This window comes from Sceloporus occidentalis, unplaced genomic scaffold (assembly GCF_023333645.1).
Source record: "Sceloporus occidentalis isolate IW3139 unplaced genomic scaffold, rSceOcc1.0.p SCAF_2, whole genome shotgun sequence".
Taxonomy (NCBI): domain Eukaryota; kingdom Metazoa; phylum Chordata; class Lepidosauria; order Squamata; family Phrynosomatidae; genus Sceloporus; species Sceloporus occidentalis.
The window spans coordinates 35,458,665-35,482,417 of NW_028316982.1; the positions used below are offsets into that span (position 1 = coordinate 35,458,665).

A 23,753-nucleotide genomic window follows, 5' to 3' on the forward strand; every position below is an offset into this window, starting at 1 on the left:
TTCAGATGGTATGGAGGGCTAGTCCTTGTAGGCTTGCACCTCCTCCTTCTGGCCACGTGGCTGCTGAGAGATTCTCAAAGTCCAGTAAATTAAACATGCAAAACAAAAAAGATACTTCCTTTACAATCCAATATGTCACCATCCTTGTGAAGAGGAGTGGTGGCAGTGGGTTTTGTGCAGAAAACCAATATATATTTCTGCACAGTATTTCAAGAACTGAGCAGAAATCTTTGTTTATTCCCACAGTAGGGGCAAAAGTACAGAGAATATAACATCCTTGCATGTGAAGATGAAGAATGTGAATAGTTATAGCACTATTCAGAGCAAGTAAGATGGCTGCACTCGCATTTATGCAGACAAGTAAAGCTCCTCAACATAAGGAGGAAGGCTTGTGTGAGTGAAGGCCTGTGTGAGGCCTTTGTGATATAACATTTGTACACATGTATCAGGAGGTCACAATAAATTCCTCATAGTGTATTTCTCTTTTTAAAATAGTATTTTTAATGATACTTCTTTTGCACACTAACATTTTATATAATATCGAGGCTCGATAGACGAGTGGCTCCATGCCGCCCGTTTTTGCCCCGCATCTTTGACACAGCAACCAAAAGGTGCAACAATGATGTACTCCTGCTTGAGAACCAAAAAAAGCTGCTGAAAGCAGCTTCCTGGAAGAGGTGGGATTGGCATGCTCGCATGCCCTGATCACGTCACTTCCAGCCAATGCAGTTTGGGCGCTGCAGCATGCTCACGCCACCATGGCCCCCCTCATGTAGCTGGGGCTGCGCCATGATGGCACCAGCGGTGAGACACTCCGCACTCCCGAGCCCTAAAATCAGTCGCTTTCTGGCAGCCTGAACTGGGTCATTATTAACTTCAATATGTGATATAAATTAACTAATCCATTCCAACATAAAAGAATCTTCCTTTCCATTGACAAAGAAAATGAATTTTATCTAACTTTAACTTCATACACCTTATTTCAATTCATTGGGGGAGGACTTACCAGACTTCCATGTTGTTGTTTGCTTTCAAATAGCATGCATAGAGGAATATGTATGTAGGGATATCCATGTCTTACCCCCCCCCCAAAAAAAAGTGGCCCTACTTCACCTAGTGATGTCATTGGATTTTTCAGGTATGATGCTAAATTTGACGGTGATAACAGAGATGTATCATGGGCCACAAAAACAGATAGGGGAAAAACTAGCAGAGTGAAAACTGGAGAAGGCTCCTGTACCTTTAATGGTTGTGCAGAAGAGGGAATTACCACAGATGTTGTTTGTATGCATGAAAAATAAGACCTGCTGAAATTCCTTGGACACAAATATTAAAGGTACAGGAAGCATCTCCAATGGTTTTAATGTTTGTAATTTTATATTGTTTTTAGATGATATCTTTAACTGCTTTATTGTAATATGTTTTTAGAATTTTTGTTTGTGAGTCGCCTTGGTTCCCTTACAGGGAGAAAGGCAGGACAGAAATCAGATAGATAAACAAATAAACAAATAAATAAATTTTCAGGGCGGCAGCCCTCAATGCAGACTTTATACAGCCTATATGTTGTGTTTGTGATCTCCTCTGGTCTATGGCTAATAGTTTTATATATGGTTCATGAATTTGTAGAAGTTTATTGCACTGCTAAAAAAAACAACCTGGCTTACTTCTCCCAAGCTGAATTCTAATTTGAGAGACAGCTGGGGTCTATCACATATAATTCACTGCCAAATCCACCAACCAAATACAGCCTGGATGCAGCCCAGGTCCCAGGAGCACTCAGCAAGCCGCTTTTCAAAGTCGATGAGCTCCTTAGTCTAATCTTCTTTTCAGGCACCACTTACAGGCTGGTCTATGCACTATTTTGATTACCTAGATACCACTTGAAAACAGTCTCCTCATGCTGGCAAACAGTAAAAGCAATGTTTCATTGCAGCCTGAGTTAGCAGGCATCTGGTGTCTGTGAATTTCTTCAGTTAAATTATACAATAGGCTTATTTGAGTGCAAGTAAGAGAAGGATGAACCCCATACTATAGACTATTTATCTGAAGAATTGTGAGGCTGGACCTCTGAAGTAGTGATATCATCAGCAATAGTGTATCAATTTTCAATTTACATATAATTTCCTTGAGAGGGAACGGGCTCCACAAGATGACTGAAGAGCTGTGAATGAGAATAACAATGACTTTCAGTCAGGCAAATTTTGCATGGCATTATTTCCCCTGTATTGTCCTTTTTTGTGGTCACTGAAGAGTTGTGAATCATGGGCTGTGTGAGTCACACATGGATACAATTTCCATGGCAACTTGGTCACTAGAGTTAGAAATATGAGCTGGCAACTCAAGATTACTCTTTCCCAGTGCTTTTAGAGTAACCATTAGCTTTATGATTTAGTCTCCATTTTGAAGTAAGATCTCCATATCTAAATTCCATTTTCATAGTGGTTCTGGCATTCCAGAGTGCAGGGCAGATGACATTACTTCCTGGAAATAATTTCATTCGGTAAAGGAATAATCACCCTTGACAAACAGGGATTGACGGTAGGACAAAACTTCCGTTACGCATACATGTGTCATGCTTCTGTATTTTCGAAAATGTTATGTTTAGCAATATTGTCGCCACTCTATTTAGATCAGAGTTCTTAACCTGAGGGCCTATGAGCATGTTTCAGGAGGTCCATGAACTAGGCACAAAAAATGATTCCTCCCCCCTTCAGTTTCCTTCTAATTTCAATTATTCTTATCACACTGAATTTTTGAAGGGGGAGAATTAATCTCTGAAGTTTTCATTTTGTTTTCTTTCCAGAGTAGTATACATGAAGGGAATAAAGTTCCAATACAATAAAATATAAATAGTATGCAAACTTGTGTCAGTCTGTTTCATTATGTCTTTCTGGGCAGGAGCTCATAGGTTTCATCTGATAAGAACCACTTCTTTAGCTTGTGCTCTTTAGATGTAGACCACTGATGTATAGGTACAGGTAACACAAACAATATAAAAATTAGGCTGCATTCCCCCATCACTTAATACAAGCAAGAATTCTGCAAATTTAATTTATGAGCCTAATTTGTCCTTCTTGTTCACACAGGTCTCTACAGTGAGCAGTCAACACCCCCCCCTTGATTACAAGCATCGTCTCCCCCTGTTGTCCGTACCCATAAAATGCAGTGATCAGGAATATGAGAAAGGTGATGCATTTCCTTGCTGTTCTTTTGTAACCTGACATGAAGTAGACAGACACCTTCTGAAGTTTCTGCATGCTGTGCCCCCCCCCCACTGCAACAAGAAAAGCCTTTTCTTTTAACCTGGCTTCCTTTGAAGAAGTGACTCAGGCAGCTTCATGGCCTCTCAAGGTAAGTGATTATATATAACCTATAAAGGGATGTTTATGAGAGAGAGAGAGGAAACATTCCCCTAACAGTACACAGCAATCAGCAACCTGATTAAATAGGAAAGTGACAAAGACATGGTAATTTCTGCTCTGACTATGCTATAACAGAAGTGAAATATAACGGAATGTCAAATATAATATATAAACTTAAAGCTACATATCCCGGCAAATGTTTGATGTGGGGTAAAGCTCAATACTTGTTTTGGTCTCTCCATGTATGTATGCTATTTATTCCTCAGTAAGGAACATGGAAAGGTCATGCTTCCATTAAAAAGGTTTTCATCCTTTGAACACACTTCAGCCGAGAAATACTGTATTGCATTGGGAAGTAGTGATAATTCGGAACATGGTTGACAAAATTCCTGCTAACAAGCTTCTGAAGGACAATTGAGTGCAATCAGACTAAAGGGTAATTCATGCCATGTCTTCACTGCAATTCAAGACAGCTCACTTCTCATTAAAGGTGAAAATTGCAGCCAACTGAAAAGCCTTTCCAAGTTTTCCCCTTAAAAATAATAATGAAATGTTACACTTAAAATTGAAGTCAAATTATTCTCTCACACCTACCAGCTTGCCTCTTTAAAAAGCATAGGTGTTACAATTTGGCATGAGGGTTTTCTAGGAGTACTAACAAGTACTTCTAGACAAGTACACCCTAGGTTCCTTCTCCTCTTCCAAGAATTATACACAAAATGTTCGTTTAACATAATGTGCTGAGTTGCTTTTTTGTGGCCCTATTTTTCATATGCAATCGACAGAAGCTTATGTCATAATACATTTTTTTATCTTCAGCTTACCACAAGTTTCGTTCATTTTGCTGTGTTAGACATCTTGGAGTGTAAATATTAATGTATATTTCAATACATTCCAAACATCAGCTCCCACATCTGCAAAATGGAGGAAATTAAGTCTAGTCTCACATGGCTGTTGTGTAGGGTGGAAATGATGTGAATATCATTGACAACTTTGCTAAATATGAATCACGCTTGGATTCCTCAAGATTAAGCGGAATAATAATAATAATAATAATAATAATAATAATAATAATAATAATGTTTAAATGAAGTTAGTCAAATCATTCCATCAGCAAGTGAGCAAAAGTCACAAATCTACATCTAAGTTAAACTTTTTTTAAAAAAATGGCATTATATCAATATTTGTTTTATTTATACCATGGCATATTTTAGGCATGTGGAAAATGACTAAAACAGATCCCGAACACACCACTGTAGCAAATGCATACAATAATGTACACCACCCTTCAAAATGCCTTAAATTTCCATGAATATTTAGAGCACCTGCTGCTTCATTTTCTGTAGCTTAAGTCTGACTGACAGGGCAGACTTCACTGTGCCTTTTTCTTCCTTCTTCAGAAATGACACTAACACTTGGCCAATAAAACTTCATGGCATTTCACGTAACATGGGTTTTGGCAGCAACAGGACTCTGTGAGGTAAAATGATGCTGGAGAGCAGATGAAATATTTATGACCCCGTTATACATTTTTTAAAAGCTAGATAGAAATTCAAAGGAATTCCTCCTTCTTCCTGTGGTCTCAGGCTTTGAAGGAAAGCTGTGGCTGCAATGTTAAATTAAGATCAAAATATTATTACATGATAGAATAGCCTCACTCACATTCAAATAATGGGGAAAGGCCTCTGAAACCCACAGCAACAGAAAGGAGAACTCCATGGTAATGTCCAAATTGTAAAGACATGCTGTCATGTAGGAGGTTTCTCCAAATAGGGTACCTGATCCCTTAAAATCCTGGAAAAATGTGAGGAGCCAAGAGAACATGATCAGGAGAGGAAAAGTCAGGCAGGAAGGATTGCAGCTGCTTGGAGTTTGTGTGTCATGAAAGGATACAGATGGGAGATGAACAACAGTGACAACAGTAAGGATGAAAGGCCTGGAGACCCCTAAAGATCCATATTGCACATGCACATTGCTGTTCTGAGTACATCCTGCTAAGATTAGTGAAGGATGGATGGGATTCTGGAAAAGAACACTTGAGAAAAAATTGTGTCACATGATAGCAATAAAGGGAGCACTATGTGTAGTAGTAACAGTAGTAATAGTAAGCTAATTACATTGCTCATTATTTTGATCACCTAACAGGCCATTTTTGCTACTGTTACTGGAGATCCAGAAGTAACTGGCTACATTATTTATTAATACTATATTGTCTTTAGTGTTATTTCCTCATTGAAAAATAAAGTGCTACCAGGTTCCCCCTCTCATCATAATTTTGAATGAAACACCTTGCCTCCACTCCTCCATATCCTTTCACAGAAATAGGATAGCAGACTATACACCAGCCATGTGCGTGCACTGTGTACTGATACATTTGGTGGGTGCACTGAAACAGTCATTCATTATTTCTTATTATTTATTTATTTACTGTATTTATACCCCACCCTTCAGCCCTAAAGGCTCTCAGAGTGGCTTAAAATTATTATTATTATTATTATTATTATTATTATTATTATTATTATTATTACAGTTCCCTGCCCTCAAGCTTACAATCTAAAAAGACATGACACAAAAGGAGAAGGGAATGGTGGTGGGGAAGGGACCAGGACCATTAAATCCTCTTTCCTTCCCCATCCCCATGTACCTAAATAGTTGTTATAAATCTCATACCTGTGCCAGTCAGAGCTATGTGTAGAAACACATTTACATCCTGCAAACACTCTCACACAATGTATGCCAACCCAGCCTGTCCAAGTATGCATCCTGTTCTGCTGTTTGGAGCCACCAGACTGGCAAGACTGTCCTCTTTCCTCTGCTCACCCTTATAAATTGACACTGAGTCTGTCTTTTTTCTTATCTTTCTGGTAGCAGAAGCACAGTCTCTTTCATGGGGCAGAAGGGAAGAAGGTTGAAAGGAGAGAATAACTTAAAAAAAAAGTTTAAAAACCCCTGTTAACCTGAGTCACTAGTGCAGCTCCTATTTTCAATGTATCTCTTCCTCTTCCCTTACCTCTTCCTTCACTTCTTGTTGCTGACTCCTCACTAGGTGAAAAAACTCCAAGTAAGAAGCAACACAAGGTAGCCACTCATGTGACTCTTCCTATGCCTCTCATTCCTCTGACTCAGTAACAAAACACCAATAGTAACTAAAAGCAAGAAACTCATTACATTCCTCTGAAAATAAATGAATTAGGGCCTGAGCTATTGCAAACAAGAAAATGATAATGTTCCACTTTGGCCCAGAACAGACGGGCCTTTGAGGCACCCTTGTCATGTGCGAGGGCTGCCTGGTGGGCGAAGCACCCACACGCCTGGCAGCCCTCACAAGTGATGAGGGCGCTGCAGCTGCAGCGCGTCCACCAGACGCGGCGCGTACTGGTGACGTCACAGCTGCGCCGCCTCCAAACGGGGCAGCACAGTTGCAACATCACTGCAGCATCGCTGGTGCTTTAGGGCGCGGAACTGCACTGCAAAAAAGGAGTCGCTTCCCGGTGCTCCTTTTTTGCTCTGCAGGAGCGCTGTGCAATTTGGATGCTGCAGCGCTCCTGCAGAGCAAAGAGAAGCACCGGGGATGCACATCTTTCTGGCAGTTTGTACCCCGCCTTTGTTACTGAAAAAGAACTAGTTAACAAAGTAACTCATTACTACTAACAATAATTTCAGGCTCTGGTAATGACTGATGGAGCAGCATGTTAACAGCAAGAATGGATGGAGAAAGTCTTAGTTTGCTTGAGAAAACTTGAAGATTTGCAAAAATACCAAACAAATAACAGACAAATAACAAAGAAAAATAAAAGCATAAACCAAGTAAAGGTCTAAATGATGGGAGGAGAGCAGTAAACAGAGCCCGAGAGAGAAAAAAGGCCAGTATGTTTAGGTGGAGTGCTAAGGAAGAGCAGCCCACTCTTCAAGATGTTTAACTGAAATCTACTGTCCTGTAACTTCAGACCATTAGACTTGGTTCTACCCTCCAGGGCAACATAGATCATGTCTGCCTCCTCCTCTTTGTCACAGTCCTTGGGATCTTTAAAGTGTGCAGTCATGTCACCCCTCTATCTTCTTTTCACCAAGCTGAACATGCCCAGCTCCATCAAACTTTCCTCATATGTTTTGTTTCCGATGACACTTATCTTCCTTCTTGACATTTTCTGAACCTGCTCCAGCTTGCCTATATCCTGCTTAAAATGAAAGGGCCAGAACTGAAGACAGTACTTCAAATGAGGCCTGACCACTGCTGAATATACGGGAATTATTACTTCCCTCAACTCAGAAACTATGCTTATATTAATGCAGGCTAAAACAGTGTTCATTTTCTTTTGCTACAGCATCATATTGCTGGCTCATGTTCAATTTAGGATCATTATGATTATAATAATTCCAAGGTCATTTTTACATGTAGTACTGCTGATCCATATTCCCCATCTATACCCTGTGCATGTGGTTTTTAAAGCCTGAATATAGAATTTTGCATTTGTCTCTGTTGAATTTCATTTTGTTATTTTCTGCCAACTAGGTCTTTTAACATTCTTTCCATATCTTTCCATGTGTTAGCCATCCCTGCAAACTTGATAAGGGGTCCCTCCACCCCATCATCTATCATTGATAAAAATGTTGAAGAGTAATGTCCCTGGGATACAACCCTGGGGCACTCCACTTGAGATCTCCTTTCAGTTTGAAGTACAGCCACTGATGATATTTCATTACTAATGTACTAACTGTTTCAATGCAGATACCCTAGGCCAGACCTACAAAACTGTACAAGAGCCTCTTCCTGGTTTTCCAGACCCTCCAGATCAAGCCAGATCTGCAGAAACTATCATCACCTGGAAACAAGCTCATTCTCCTGCTGCTTTGCCTCCGGGTTTGGAATACTTAAGCCAGGTCCTTTTCACTTTTAAGATTCTTATTTTTAGATGGTATATGACTACCTACAAGAGCCTGCCTTAACTGTGCTTCCACTTGCACAAAATAATTTGATGTTTCTTTCTTGTGATTCCGTAATATGTTATTTTTTAAAAAAAGAAAATCACCCTGGAATTATCACAGATAGTCTTCCTTTCCTTGTAAGGTCTGCTCTGGATCTGTTTGCTGAAACCACTTTTCCTCAAAGAAACAGAATAATTCTAGATGATGCTTCTGTCAGCATCCTTGGGAGAGTTAGGAATGACTCCTCAATCTGAAGGTTTTAAAACAGCTTTGCCCAATTTGGTATCATCCTGGAAAAATAAGAGAGATCATGAAATTAAGTCTAAAACATCTGAATGATATCAGATGTGGGGAGGCTGCTTTATTTAGTTTATTTAAAATATTTATATTTTGCCCTTCTACCCTCAAAGACTCTCACGGTGATGCACAGCAAATAAAACCATTTATACAGTACATTAAAAAAACCCACATTAAAATACTCTTGAAAAACAGTATAAAACAATAAATTTGATTTTAAAACAAGCAATTAAACAAATGAGGCTTCAGAACTTTTTTAATATTGAAGTAGGCATTTCTAATGTCTCCATTAGAAATGCCTTCAGAAATTCTACAATCTATGGATCATAGGAAAAATAATAAAATTTCTTGCGCTAAAGCAGGGGTGGGAAATTTCACCAGGGTAAAGGACTATATTTCATGCACCACCTTTGCACCCTCAGCAGGTAGCACCACTGTGCCAAAACAAAACCCCAAGTGTCACTTCAGGTTTTATTGATCTGTTTGGGGCTTGTTTTTGCTTCCTCCCTCCTCTTCTTCCTCCTCTATCTCTGTTTTTAATGTTTGTGTTCTTTTTTAAGGGTTTTTAGCAGTTTTGGGAGATTTAGGGATTTTCAGAGGGTTGGAATAGTGGGAGCAAAACCACTGGGATTTGCATTTTGCAGTGGTTTTGATCCCAATTTACTCCCATTGCATTTTGCAGTGGTTTTGTTGGACTTTTGAATAAAGGGTGGGTTTTTTTTAACCATTTGCATGCAAAATCACTCTGATTTTTTTTAAATTGTTCTGGAATCTTGGGGCATGTTCTGAGGGGCTCAAAAGCTGGAAGGAGTTTGAAGGTTCATGCAGATAATGTGCCACACTTTTTCCACCCCAGTTTAAACACAGAAGTTTATCACACTGGCCTGATTTCAACATTTAAAGAGAGATTAAAGCACATTTAAAGCATCCCGCAAATGAAGCGGAAATGGCGAGTAATTGTGCGAATGATTTATTGCACAAATAAAGTGATATCAGAAATGTATTGTGACTGAAATCCCGAAAGTAAAAAGATGTGCATTAATGAGTCTTAGGCCTGTTACAGACTGCCAAAATAAAGCTGCTTCGGGTCTCTTTGGAGGTATGCTATTTAAATGATTCATGGGTCCTAAGAGTCCGGAGGTCTCACCAAAGCCACACTCCATTCCTAAGCACTGGAGTGCAGCTTTGGTGCAGCTTTCGGATTCTTAGGATGCATGCATCATTTAAACAGCATACCTCCAAAGAGACCTGAAGCAGCTTTATTTTGGCAGTCTGTAACAGGCCATGGTGACCACTTTAACAATGGGTTTTGTGAAATGCCATGTGAAATCATTATGCATTACGTGATTTTTCTGGGATATTCGCGGGATAAACTCCCAATCTCCTTTGTGAGATAAACTAGACAGTTTCAGCCACCCCTGTTTCACTCGCAAGACATGGAAAATTACATAGCCCCACTTGTTTTATGGACAGGAACATAATTAAAGATAGATGTTCATTCTGAATTCTTAATAGAATGCTGAAAACTGAACACCTTCAGAACTACAAAACCAATATTCTCATTTTCTGTTCCCCCTTCTCCCAAAGTGAGTTTTGCTCAGCATCTAGCCTGGTGAAAAATTCTAGAGAATGTAATAGTTTGCTTGTCACTTTAGCATATGTTGGTGGTTCCAATAAAGGAATTGCTTAATAAATACAGGATATTTTCTCCTAACAGACTAATGCAATCACCTATAGATGTGTGTGTGTGTGGGGGGGGGGGGTCATGGTGTAGAGAGACATGATACAAGGGTTTAGAGAACAACCTTTCTTGGGCTCTGTTGCTATTGTCTTGGCTTTCTCACAAAGACCCTGCTTATTTCCATCTGATATTCTGCTGCAGGCTTAGAGTGGTCGAATGAAAAAAGCTAGCTTTGAGGATTTTCTGAAAACCTCAACTTTTGATTTATAGCTGGACTGAACTCTAGTGAAATCAGATCTAAATTATGAAGCCTTAGAACTCCTGTCACATCATCATTGCACTCAGATCTAAGGCTTCTTCCCTTGGAATATCATATCTGATCAAACACTTCCAAATACTCTGTGGAAATTGTTAATAGTAAGCCTGCTCCAAAACAAGGGCAAAGCTCTTTCATAAAGCAAGGAGGGATTTGTGTGTGTGTGTGTGCTTTTGTCTTTTTGAGAATTGAACTTAGAGTTTGCCCCAATTTTATTCCTGCATTTTCTATACCCTGAAACAGAGAAAAAACCTTTATACAGTCAAAGGGACCAACCTGAATATTCCCCAAAGTTTTTATGCCTATGGTGTTTTTTGAGAGAGGTATTTTCTTTGCAATAATGTTTCTGATTCTAATGTTGTTTCCTCTGAATGTTGCATTTCTATAACCACACAGACACACACAGAGGAAAATCATACTCTGAATTTTTTACCTGAGCTAAAACTTTGTATTCCTGAATACTCAGCTGCTCTGTATGTCTTACAAATCATGTCAGCATAAGAGGCGATGGTGTGATAGGATTCTCTTATCTGCTTTCCAAACCGAACAGAGGAAATATCTGAGTTCAGGAAACACCAAAATCATAAATCTTACATTTCATCAAATAGGGGTTTCACATTAAGGATTTCTTTATAAGATCACATTGCAGTGGCAGAGAGTATCATGCTTGCTCACTCAGGGCTGAACTTTGTTACAACATATTTGTACCCAATATCAAAATGGTTAGCTTGGCTTTGGCTATATCCCTGAACTCCAAACTGCATCTTGTATTGTGACCAAGACATGAGGGCAAACGTCCCCATCTTCAAAAAAGGAAAAAAAGAGGATCCAAACAATTATCATCCAGTTAGTCTGACATCTATCATGCCAGACAAACCTGATCTTTTTTTATATATGAAATTACCAGCTTGTTAGATGAAGGGAATGCTGTTGATATAGTATATCTTGATTTCAATAAGGCCTTTGACAAGGTTCCCCAAGACATTCTTGCAAACAAGCTTGTAAAATGCAGGCTAGACAAGGCAACTGTTACATGGATTTGTAATTGGTTGACTGACCGAAGCCAAAGGGTGCTCAACAATGGCTCCTTTTCAGCCTGGAGAGAAGTGACCAGTGGAGTCTCACAGGGTTCTGTCTTGAGCCCAGTGCTATTCAACAGCTCTATCAATGACTTGGAGGACAAAATTGGGGGCATACTTATCAAATTTGCAGATGACACCAAATTAGGGAAAGTAGCTAATACCCCAGAGGACAGGATCAAAATTCAAAATGACCTGAATAGACTAGAAAGCTGGGGCAAAGCTAACAAAATGAAATTCAACAAGGAGAAATGTAAGGTACTGCACTTAGGGCAGAAAAATGAAATGAACAGATATAGGATGGGGGACACCTGGCTGAATGATCTACATGTGAAAGGGATCTAGGAGTCCAAGTAGACCACAAGTTGAACATGAGTCAAAGGTTAAAAGCAATTTTAGGATGCATCAATAGAAGTACAGTGTCTAGATCAAGGGAAGTAATAGTGCCACTCTATTCTGCTTTGGTCAGGCCTCACCTGCAATACTGTGTCCAGTTCTGGGCACCACAATTCAGAAAGGATGTGGAGAAACTGGAGCATGTCCAAAGGAGGACAACTAGGATGGTGAAGGGTCTGGAAACCATGCCCAGTTGACCATACTTCTGAGACGACATGAGAGCACATTTCTCGCATATTTTTGACAGGACTGGGAATCATGAGGCCTTCTGGAGCATATCCAGGGGAGGGAGACCAAAATGGCAAAAGGTTTGGAAACCATGCCCTATGAGGAACAACTTAGGGGGCTGGGTATATTTTGCCAGGAGAAGAGAAGGTTAAGTGGATATATGATAGCCCTGTTTAACAATATTTGAAGGTATATCATATTGAAGATGGAACAAGTTTGTTTTCTGCTGCTCCAGAGACTAGAACATGGAATAATGGATGCAAGCTGCAGGAAAAGAGATTCCACCTCAACATTAGGAGGAACTTCCTGACAGTATGGGCTGTTCGACAGTGGAACACACTCCCTCAGAGTGTGGTGGAGTCTCCTTCCTTGGAGGTCTTTAAACAGAGACTAGATGGCCATCTGTCGGGGATGCTTTGAATGGGAGTTCCTGCATGGCAGGGGGTTGGACTCGATGGCCCTTGTGGTCTCTTCCAACTATATGATTCTATGACTCTATGATTCTATTATTCTATGACCAAAATCATGCTTGAAACAACATTCATTCTGTATCCCAGTAGAACAAAAATCATTCTGTATCCCAGTAGAACAAAACACAGTGAATGCTATTGGTACATCAGTGTTGAATCAATATAGACTCATTGCTAACAATGGCACTACAATATAAGACACAAGAATGCTGTGCACATGATTGTGTCTGGGTAATCAGTTTGGAACCATATTTGGTTATTCAAATCTGGGTCAGATTTGATCCAGATTGATCCATACCAATTGAGACCAGTAGAATCCTGTGGAATCCTGGGTTTTTTAGTTTTGTGAGGCACTAGAACATTCTATCTGAATATTATAAAACGCTACCCCAGGATTCCATGGGATTGAGCCATGATGGTTAAGGTGAAACAATGGTGCTTTAGTTCTGTAAAGTGAATGGGCCCCAGATGTTTTGAGGCAACTCACATCCAGAGTTATACTTCAGGGAGCTGGGAGATTCTTCTGTCCAAGCATAATTGGAAATGAAATAAATTGCCTTTCAGGATCACACCAGAGGCCCATCCAGAGCTGAAGGAAAACCACTTTCCTTTCATATGTGATTTGTTTTAAATGATCTGAATACTATCAACGGTTTAATTTTTTTTAAAAAAAATAGCTTTTTTGTGTTTTTGTATTATTTGAATGCTTTCCTTCTCTCCTCTGCTTTCTCTGTCATCCAACAGGCAAAGACCTTTTTATTTAGAGAGGCCTTGGGCTGTTTGTGGGATCAAAATGCCTTGGAGGCATCAGATCCCATCTGATCTTGGAAGCTAAGCAGAGTCAGCCCTTTTTAGTAATTGGATAGGATATCACCAACAAATACTAGATGCCGTAGGCTTATTTCAGAAGAAGAAACTGGCAAAGCCACCCCTGAAATTAATGGGGTCACAGTTGACTTGTAGGGACGTACACAATACACACCTAAAGTGAGATATAGACCCTAATGAATGGATTAATTCAACCAAATTTCATACAGTTAGCTTTAGGAATGAGGGTTAGGTTAGCACTTGTAAATTTTGGGAAGGGGAGGAGGGGAGACTGAAACCTGCTGTCAGCAGAGCATTCGTATTCTTTGTTCTTGCAGTACAGGTGATTTCTCAGGATGCCTTGCTGCTGAGAGTATCCCACCTTTGGTCAGAGAATGTCCATTTGACACTGACTCTTAATGTATTAGAACAAACTCTGGTGATGCAATGTCCTTGCAATTTACCCCTGCTCATTTCCTTTCTTATATGAAGCCAGATACCACAAAGGAAATTGATCTGAAGTGCATTACTAATACAGTACTTTACTTTGTTCTCTGTACCTTATTGGCACTTTATTGTGTTATAGAGAGCAATAATCTCATTTATTAGTGTCCAAAACCAATCAAGAGGAAAATCTCTAAATATTTTCAGCTTTCCTAAAGTTTATGTTGCTTTATTTTCATTTCTGAACAGTTGGACCAGATAATTATTCATCAGCAAGTGGAGCTTCTTCAAGGTATTACATGTGCAAATCCAGATATTAAATTGCAAATGGCAGAATGTGTCTGTTTATAGTCCATCACACGTAAGTTCCATTTCTGCATTAATTTGCAATTTAAAAAAAAACTTCATGAAAAATCATTTAAAATTCATATTTTATAAATGTGCATCTTCAAGTAAATTTTCATTCAAAATGTACTTTTAAAACTGTAGTTTGTCAGAACTATTTTAGCATTAGAGTATTAAGAATACATTTACACTACACTGTTGTAGCAGTCTCATGCCATTTTCACTGTATAGCTGGATCCTGTTAGATCCTGTGTGGTGGTTGGTTGAAATGGTTGATTGACTGGTAATTTAGGGCTCTCTAGCAGAGAATTCAAACAACAAATCCCAGGATTACCTAGGATGTGGACATGAAAATTAAACTGGCATTGAATTGTTATAACAGTATAATGTAGATATGCTCTTATTAGCTGGGTGGCTTAATAAATTCACACGAGTCCACTGGGTGCAGATTATATCAGTTTGTGTTGGATCAAACACTTCAGACATCCTTAGCTTAAACCTAACAAAAAAACCTGTTCCAATCCTATACTGGAAAATCATGGGAACAGTCCATCGGTAGCCCTTTCATATTACGTAATTCCAACATTATGATTCTACTTTAATTCTCCATCCTATGGAGTCTTGGGGTTTCTAACTGGGGGAGACACTAGAGCTCTTGAATGAGAATTTTAAATTCCTCTCCCTAAACTACCAACAACAAATCCCAGGATTCCCTAGTTGGAATCACAGGGCTATAAGTGTGTAATGTGAAAGGATACTTGAAGAAATAGTAGCCTGAATTCTGTTGGTTAGTCTTGAATGACATAGACATATTGAATCAATTATTTAACAAGTGAGTCAACACATAAGTAAACCTGTAGATTTAGTTAGTACTCTAGTTAAGACTAGCAATCAGATTAAGATTTTTATTTCCGTGAAAAAGAATTTACATATTTAATCCTTCCACTAAAATCAAAGAGATCTAACAGTTCTTAGCATTATGTTTCATGTGTACTAATCACCTCTGTCATCACTTACAACACAGAGTTTTGCATATTCACTTATAAAGTGAATCCAGCTGGACATATACTCAGGAAACCATCTCTACAATTACAGCATAGTGCATGTCCAACTGGACTCACTTCTAAGTGAGTATTCAGAGGTCTGTGTTGCAAATAATGATAGAGGTAATTAGTACACATGAAATATAATGTTAAGATATTAATTCAAAATGGCCATCCATATATAGATCAAATATATATCTGAGTAATTATGATGACACTTAATACATTTCCTGGTGTTTGTCTTTCTTTAGTTATACTGGGGACTGAGACCTGTAGCAAGTATGAAATAAAAAACCACATGGGACAAAGAGTGTACTTTGCAGTAGAGGAAAATGGCTGCTTTGATCGCAACTTCTGCTCACCATTACGGGCTTTCACCATGAAGATTATGGACAACACCGGTCGAGAGGTGATCACTGTAAATAGACCTTTAAGATGTAATAGCTGCTGGTTTCCATGTTACCTGCAGGAGGTTAGTAAATCCTAGTAACAATCCATTTTATCTATTCATCCAGATATTGACAAAGTTTTAGCCCTGGAAATCAATCCTGGTGTCCCTTCAGCTGAAAGCAGTTCAGTGCAGAGATAGCATGTCTGAACTTACGAGAATGAGCATTCCACTTATCCTGTTCTATATTCTGCATTTATCCCATATTTATCTCTTGTTCTATGTTCTGCATTTATCTCATAGCCTCTCTAAATTGTAAGATGCCCTTTGGAATTTGCAAAATGGCTATTGACTTTTGAAAGAGCAAAAGGGAGGATAATTGGGGACATGAGAGCAAGTAGTTTCTGAATGTAGTCATGACCTTTTAAAGTTTGAAGGGTCACTCCCACTTGCAGTTTTCTTTGGGTTGGAAACTGGACTTGTGCAGAAGTGCATGGAGCTGAAAACGCAATTCAAATCATTTTTAACAAACAGGCATGGAAGACAACAAACGAAGAGAAAGGCAGGTACTGTTCCTATCTCTTATGTAACCCATTTAATCTGAGTTAATTCATTTGAAGTGGGTATGAGCTGTTGGAAATTGTGTTTCAAGGATTTGTTATTTTGCTAGCCAGGGAAAATGCATGGTAAGTCAACTGTGACTTTAGTCCTGGCAATACTCTGTTCTAATTCCCCACTGTGTTGTAGTGTGTATTGTTAGAATTAGTTCAACTCTTATTAGTTAACTATTCTGGTTTATATTTTCTGCAAACATTATTCTGGTTCTCTGAATATTATATTCCTTATTACAGTATTCTTTCTAAGGCCTGGTACATACCTCTTGGAAAGTCCGGGCTGGCAGAGGCCTGTTTTCCTGTGGAGGGACACCGCAGCAGCCGAACTGCCCTGCCTCCCTCCACCCCCAAAAGAACCCAGAAAAAACGGGTTCTTTTTGGATCACCGTGTGGAAGTCACGAGTGTGCCAATGGCACACTCGTGACATAAGCGATGCACAGCAACGTATATAGGGTGGGCATCGTGTACACCAAGATGCTGGCACCCATGTAGACAGGACGCTGCCATTAGGCCGCCGCCATGCCAGGCTAGGCTTAGAGACCATGCTGTTAGTGCATGGTACCTAATCCTAGTATCACCGGCGGCACGGCGCTTTGGGACCATCTGTCCCGGGCCAAAGTAAGCTAATCTTCTTACAAAGTTGTGTATGTTTTATTCCAAATTTCCTTTGGTACTAAATCCAGCACTTTGCTTTTTGGTTTTTCCTATTGTTTGAAGGATTCTGGTCTCAGACTCTGGGGCAGCAGGGTGTGGCTTTGTTCCTTGATTGCTTAGAGATAGTCTGGGAGCCCCCTGAGTTGGTTGGAAAGAATGGTATCAGTCTACCTTGCAGGGTTGATGTTACACCCTGGAATTCCTTTTAAATTCTCTTTCCATTGAACGTCTACAGAGTAGTAAGGTTGTGTGAATTTGTACTACATCTCCCAGAATTCTCAGTCAGGGGCCATCCTGGTTGGGGATTCTGGCAGTTATAGTCCAAATCTGTAATGTATATTCTGCCTATTTTTTATTGTTTTGTTTATAATTCAGATATGTTGGTAAAGCAACTACCTTTGTAAATTACATCTTAGCATACCTTTTCTCCTTCTCCTCCAATAGGTGGAAGTTCAGTCTCCTCCTGGGACCACAGTTGGCTATGTTGTACAGACATGGGACCCTCTTCTTCCTAAATTCATGATCAGGAATGAGAATAATGAGGATGTCTTAAAGATAATAGGCCCTTATGCAACATGTGGTTGCTTTGGAGATGTTGACTTTGAGGTACTTTGGATAACATTCCTTGATGTTTGATTTGCCATTGCTTGAATCTTCACTGAATATCTTGCGCAAACCATTTCAAGACACAAAATTAAAAATTCCTCACCAAACTAACTGGTGCTATATTTAGCCCAAGATCTTTTTCAACACTGGTGTAGTAAGAGGATGGACAAATTGTGGCCTGCAAGCCATATTCCATTGATGGATCCTGCTTTTCTGGCTTCTAAAGCCCCCCACTAGTCCCCCAAAGCCTCCCAGCCCCCTCAGGAGTATCTTCCCAGATCTCTGACAGAAAAAGAAATGCCAAAATAGTAACTAACAATATGCTGCAGGAAAGGATACAAAAACAGCTCTTCCTCATCCAATGCACAACCAAATTATTCTTAGGTTTATTCTTATTCTTAGGTTTTGACAGTGCTACTCACATCCATGGGCAATCTGAGGGAGATTAACAGTTTGAGACTTGATAGTGTGATATAACTCTTCAAGTTAAATTCTTGTACAGAAAGAGAACTTCTGCATGCTTTGGCCCTTTTTTTTCCTTTTTTGAAATTGAACATGCTTGTGGGCAGGTTGAAACTGAAATTCTGACAGCATTTAGGAAAAAAACCCACTGAATTTACAGAATGGATGAAAGCAGAATAACAAGTATGTATTTAAAATATCTTTAGTTCTTGTCTTGCTTTACAAATGATTATTGTTACTAAAAAGAATAACCATAATGGTTAGATTAAATTAATGTTTGCCTACAGTTCACTGGAATCTTCTTGTCAGTCTAGGTTATATTGTATCTAAAGAGAATACCTAAAAGGAGCTCCAGTGTCTGTGAACCATCAGTGCATTAGATTTAATCCTATGTATTCAAATATTTGAAGAATGTTCTTCATTAATTCCTTTCCACTCTTATATATGCTTTTTTTCTCTTTGTAGGTAAAATCTATAACTGATATGTCAACAATTGGCAAGATTTCCAAGTATTGGTCTGGATTTGTCAATAACATCTTCACCAATACCGCAAACTTTGGTATTCAGGTCCCTATAGATCTTGATGTAAAAATCAAGGCTGTAATGATTGGTGCTTGCTTTCTTCTAGTAAGTATATACTCTAAAACACAAAGTCTTCCCATTCTTGATCCCTCCCCATTCTCAACATGTCCAAGGCAATATTCTACACTGTAAAGCATTAGCCTAAACATATCTAGATTTCCCACCTCCCAATTCAACCACATTATCTAATCTCTACTTAGGCCCAATACAGATGGGCAGGAAGGGATGGTGAGATGCCATCCCTTTCTGACCTGGATCATTGCCGTAGCAACCACATAGCAACAGAAATAGCAATAGCAAGTACATTTCTATATTGCTTATCAGTGCACTTAAGCACTCCCTAAGTGGTTTACAAAATGTAAGCTAATTGCCCCCAACAATCTGGGTACTCATTTTAATGACCTCAGAAGGATGCAAGTCTGAGTTGAGCTTGAGCCCTTTCGCTGATATTGAACTCACCACCTTATGGTTTGTGAGTGAGTGGCTGCAGTACAGGCATTTAACCACTGTGCCACCACATGGGCACGGCAATGATCCACTGTAAAAAGGAGCTGCAAAATGCAGCTCATTTTCACACCACTGCCAAGGCACCTTGGAGTGGTGCGGTGATGTCTCTTGTGTGCCACTCCATTTGGATGCAGCGCACAAGGCACGTCATCAACGCGCACACTGTCTGAACGTGTGAGTGCCCAAAATGGCACTGGGAGAGCATGGAGTGTGGGGACGCTCCACTCTCCTGAGCCCTAATTTCAGGCCCAGGCTGCCACAAAGCGGTGTTCTGTATTGGGCCTTGGTGTCCCACAGTCAAAATAACCCTGTTAGGTTGAAGGAAATGGACCTACCCAATAAGTTTCTTGACTAAGTTGGATTTCTTTCAACCCAGGTTTCCTTAGACCTAAGGCAATACTGTGGACACTGCAACACACTGGCTACCATAATCACCATGCTTCACTCATATTTATATCTTGAATCTAATGAATATTCCTAAACAATTATTTGTTCTTAGAATATGATTTGCTGAGATTTCAGTTTTCTTAATTTAACACTTTTACAGTGTATAGTAATATAGCTCACACTAGGTGACCATACTGTCCTCATGAAGTTTTGGTTAAGATTTGTTTGTGAGGAGGAAATTTTAAATGCCTTTAGATCTGAAGCTTCATGTGACAATCAGTGGCAGAACTAACAGCCTGCTGAAACCATTTCATCATGGTGGTTTGAGCATTGGACTATGACTCTATTCCCAGCTCAGCCATGAAACCCACTGGGTGTTCTTGGTCACGTCGCACTCTCTCAGTCTCAGGGGAATGCAATGGCAAATCTCCTCTGAACAAATCCTACTAACAAAACCCCATGATAGGATCACTTTAGGGTTGCCATAAGTTGGAAATGACTTAAAGGCACACACCACCACCACCACCACCACCACCACCACCACCACCACCATATAGTGCTCCCTCAATAGATTTTTTTTAAAATGTCATAGCTGTTAAATTTGTATCTTACAATTAGCATGCTTTTGTGTCTGATTCATTACTGGAAGGTAAGCATGGACTTAATTAACAAATCTGATTGATAAAATATGTGTCCCCCTGTGGAAGGGCAAATGAGGTAATCACTATATGAATAGTTACATAGTGTCAGGAATAAATGGCTGAGATCCTTCACCAAGCAGGCAGGCCATAATGATCCCTGCATGCAGTTCCACATTCTCCTCACATCCTGGCAGTTGTCAGATCCCAGTGTGAGAACCTACTCCTACTCCCACTTACAAGTGGAAAGCAGAGGGAGATAGGATGCAGTTCAGATGGTGAAAAAAGCAGCTGTCACAAATCAGAGGGGAGAAGAAACAAAGGTGTATTCACAGATGGAGCACACACTTTCATTTTTTCCTTCCCCTCAGAGCCCAGAACAGACTCATCATCATCATCTAAATTGTCTCCCCCCTTTCTCCCCCTTCCACTGGCAAGCAGCAGCTGCAGCTTCTGTTGGGGCTTTACAGCTGTTGGGTAGAAGTTCTGGATGCAACATGAAGGGCTAGATAATATGCAGATATGCAATGTTTACACATGTATATGCCACTAACAGAATGCTGCCCAATAACTCCAAAGATAAGTATGCTTTGAAAGCAGCAGATTAATTTCTGTACCAAATATACATATGGTGTCACTAATCTGCCTAATCTTCATTTAACCTCTTGTAGATTCCAGTTTCAAATACTCTATTTTTATTCATCATCGATCAAGGCTATCCAGAGGTGTTCTAGGCAGTTCTCCATGCCTCCCACCATTGACTTTTCTGACTAGGGTCACTGGGAGTTGCAGGCAATAATAATAAAAAAAAAACATGGAAAGCCACACATTCTCCACCCTTGTTTTAGACCAGGGTGGGCAACTCCAGAGGGTAATGTTTTGCTCACTGTGCCCACTGGTTCATTTCAGTTTATTGGAAGTGTTGTAATGTCACTTCTGGCTGCCATTTTGACTGATAATCAGCAGAATTTTTTTGGATTTTGGGGAGGTTGGAGAGCTCCAAGTGTTAGGGGGAAGTAAACCACCAACCACATTTGTATACAGCTTGGGGAGGGGGGCATCTGGCTGCAGATCATACTTTGCTCACCCATGTCCTTGAGCTTATCCATCAAATGTTTCTCTTTGAAAGAAAATGGTCATTTCCTTCTCCAGACCAAGGCAGCTGATCTCAAAGACAAAGCATTTGACTAGTCAGTTTCTCAAAACTTCCAAAATGAATGGAAAATGTATTCTGCCATTTAATACCTCTACACTCCAGATTCGTGACTGCTTTAATTTGAAAAAGGGATGGGTAACTGTCACAAGACTGAGATTCATTGCCTAGCAGAGGGTCCAAAATAGCAGAAGCAATGCAAGCATGGTGAAAAGGGGGGGGGGAGTTTATTTCTGCAGAAATAGGTCCACCTGGAAAGGTCCAAAGTAAAACAGCTGAATATTTCTCAGAATCCATCTTTTATATCTTTCTTTACAACTTGAGACATTAACATCTTAGATCAAAGCACATCCTCTCTGTATACCATTCATCAACACCTTTGGACTGTCCTGGAGGTGGCTATGTTTGGTCTAATCTGTTTATCACAATACATTGTATGTGAAACTCAATTAACAGGAACTTTGGATGTTTACAACAAAGACTTTGTCACTTAAGCGAGGAATTTCTTGATTAACACTTGTAAATCAAAGATTAACACTAGTAGATCAAAGAGAAAGTCCCCTTCTTAGCTATATGCTAAACTGAAAGAAGAAGACAGGTGTGTAAGTAACAAAGGTCACCTATTGTCTACTTGACCTTTTCATTTTCCAGTCATGCAGATTTCTGGCCAATGAGTACAAAAGGAATCAGGAATTTCTAAGAGCGAGAGATTCCCTTTTTTATTATTTTCTTCACGTAATTGCATGTTGGCCAAGGGTCAGTTTGTCCCCCAGGACCTCTTGCAAGTTGCCCCACCATAGCAAGCACAAACATTTGCTGTTGTTGTTTTTTGCAGTCCCACTCAAAATGACAATTTGCCATTCTGAGAGGGACTGCAGTGATATTTGGTAATAATATAGGGTTCTATGAGGCTTGTGAGGCTGGCGATGTTTTTTCATGTTTTTGTAAACTGGCGTGCTTTCTGCATGGTTTAGGAACAAAAATTGTCCCTCAATTATGTCAGGATTTTTTTTTAATTGGGGGAATGGTGGGACCTTCAGGCTCTACAAAATGGGATCCATGATGGGTATGTGGTCCCCTTTACCCACTCCTGATTTAGAAGATGTCAGTCTTTGCATTTTCAAATTTACAAACAGTCCGGTGTTCTGTTGGAGTAGGCTAGCTAGACATTTCTCCTGCTGCATCAAAAATGCTGTACAATTTTAAATGTTGAAAATTTACACAGTGAAATACATCACTTGGCTCTAGCACCTTCCAGGGTGAAACCTATGCACTTTTGTTGAGACTAAGTAAGTTGGTTCCATGTGCATTCCATGCTCCCTTTCTCCCTGCCCCCACAAAATGGGGCCTTGACGTGATAAAAGTTGTATAATGGCCTATCCAATAGCTCATCTTTTTCATCCAACAAGTCTGGTAATAATATTTTTCCAATACCTATTCATCTCTGATTGCTTCCAGGGCTAAACTGTCTTTGCTCAGAGGCACCAAGCAGAGGAACTACTATATTATTATAACAATAATTTTTACAAGTCTTCAGTGTAATGAAACCCTACAAGTCAGTCCTTTGATATTAATTGTTCCCTTTTTGTATCTTCCACATCATTCACAGTTTATTTATTTGTAGGATTTAATGTTCTTTGAGAACTCCTTGGATGGATTGTAATAAGCAAGATGATTGGAACAATAAAATATGCAAACACTTCAGTAAGTAAGAATGCAACATAAATTGCCTTTGCTTTGAAGACTTATACATAAGGCACTTCCTAATTCTTTTTCATTTTTTTACAGCACTCCCTTGAACTCTGGATATTTCAAACTGTACAGTCCCACGGGTATTTATTTATTTTATTTTTTTTGTAAGGGGGAATGAGGTGGGGAGGGCAATGATCATATTTATTAAATTATAACTTCTGTAAATAATTGTTTTCTCATTTTTATTGTGTGGATAGATGCCAAAGAGATCATTTGAACAGAAAGACTGTGAAAGAGGGAGGAAGGGTGAGTGTGCAGTGTTGCTTTGGAGTACTGCAATTCTCTGTGGACTCGTTTGATGTCATTGCGTCAGAAAGCATGAAAGATTAGAGCTAAGACATGCAGTTTCACTGATTAAAAGTCTTTACTTACAAACCCGTTTGAAGTTTTGCAAGTGTTGGTCCCAGCTATTAGTCGGAAGAATAAAGACAAGGAGGAAAAAGGATCCATTTTTTTCCATTTCAGCCCAATAAGCTTTCAGTTTTAGAGTTCAGTTATCACTAACAATCAAAGACATCATCATTTAGCCACTGAAAAGGCTGAACTTAGATGTCAGTAGGGATGCTGGAGGGTGATGGTGTTTGTTTTCCAGATTTAAGGAACACTTAAACAACA

General features: G+C 39.6%; 1 protein-coding gene across 1 annotated transcript; it reads left to right on the plus strand.

The window, feature by feature from the left end:
* The first annotated feature begins 3,296 nt into the window (after window positions 1–3,296).
* PLSCR5 (phospholipid scramblase family member 5) lies at window positions 3,297–23,233 on the plus strand. The gene is made up of 8 exons (XM_089507734.1): window positions 3,297–3,351; window positions 8,092–8,243; window positions 14,256–14,298; window positions 15,646–15,866; window positions 17,496–17,657; window positions 18,585–18,746; window positions 23,011–23,090; window positions 23,175–23,233. The coding sequence occupies exons 1-7, from the start codon at window positions 3,339–3,341 to the stop codon at window positions 23,047–23,049; spliced, it is 792 nt and encodes a 263-aa protein (XP_089363860.1). The 5' UTR covers window positions 3,297–3,338; the 3' UTR covers window positions 23,050–23,090; window positions 23,175–23,233.
* Window positions 23,234–23,753: the final 520 nt, after the last annotated feature.

Bases quoted from the DNA above. Each gene is read 5' to 3' on its own strand.
- PLSCR5 (XM_089507734.1), top strand. The intron at 14,299-15,645 runs GTATTACATGTG...GTCTTTCTTTAG, and splicing joins GCAAGTGGAGCTTCTTCAAG to TTATACTGGGGACTGAGACC. The intron at 17,658-18,584 runs GTACTTTGGATA...TTCTCTTTGTAG, and splicing joins TTGGAGATGTTGACTTTGAG to GTAAAATCTATAACTGATAT.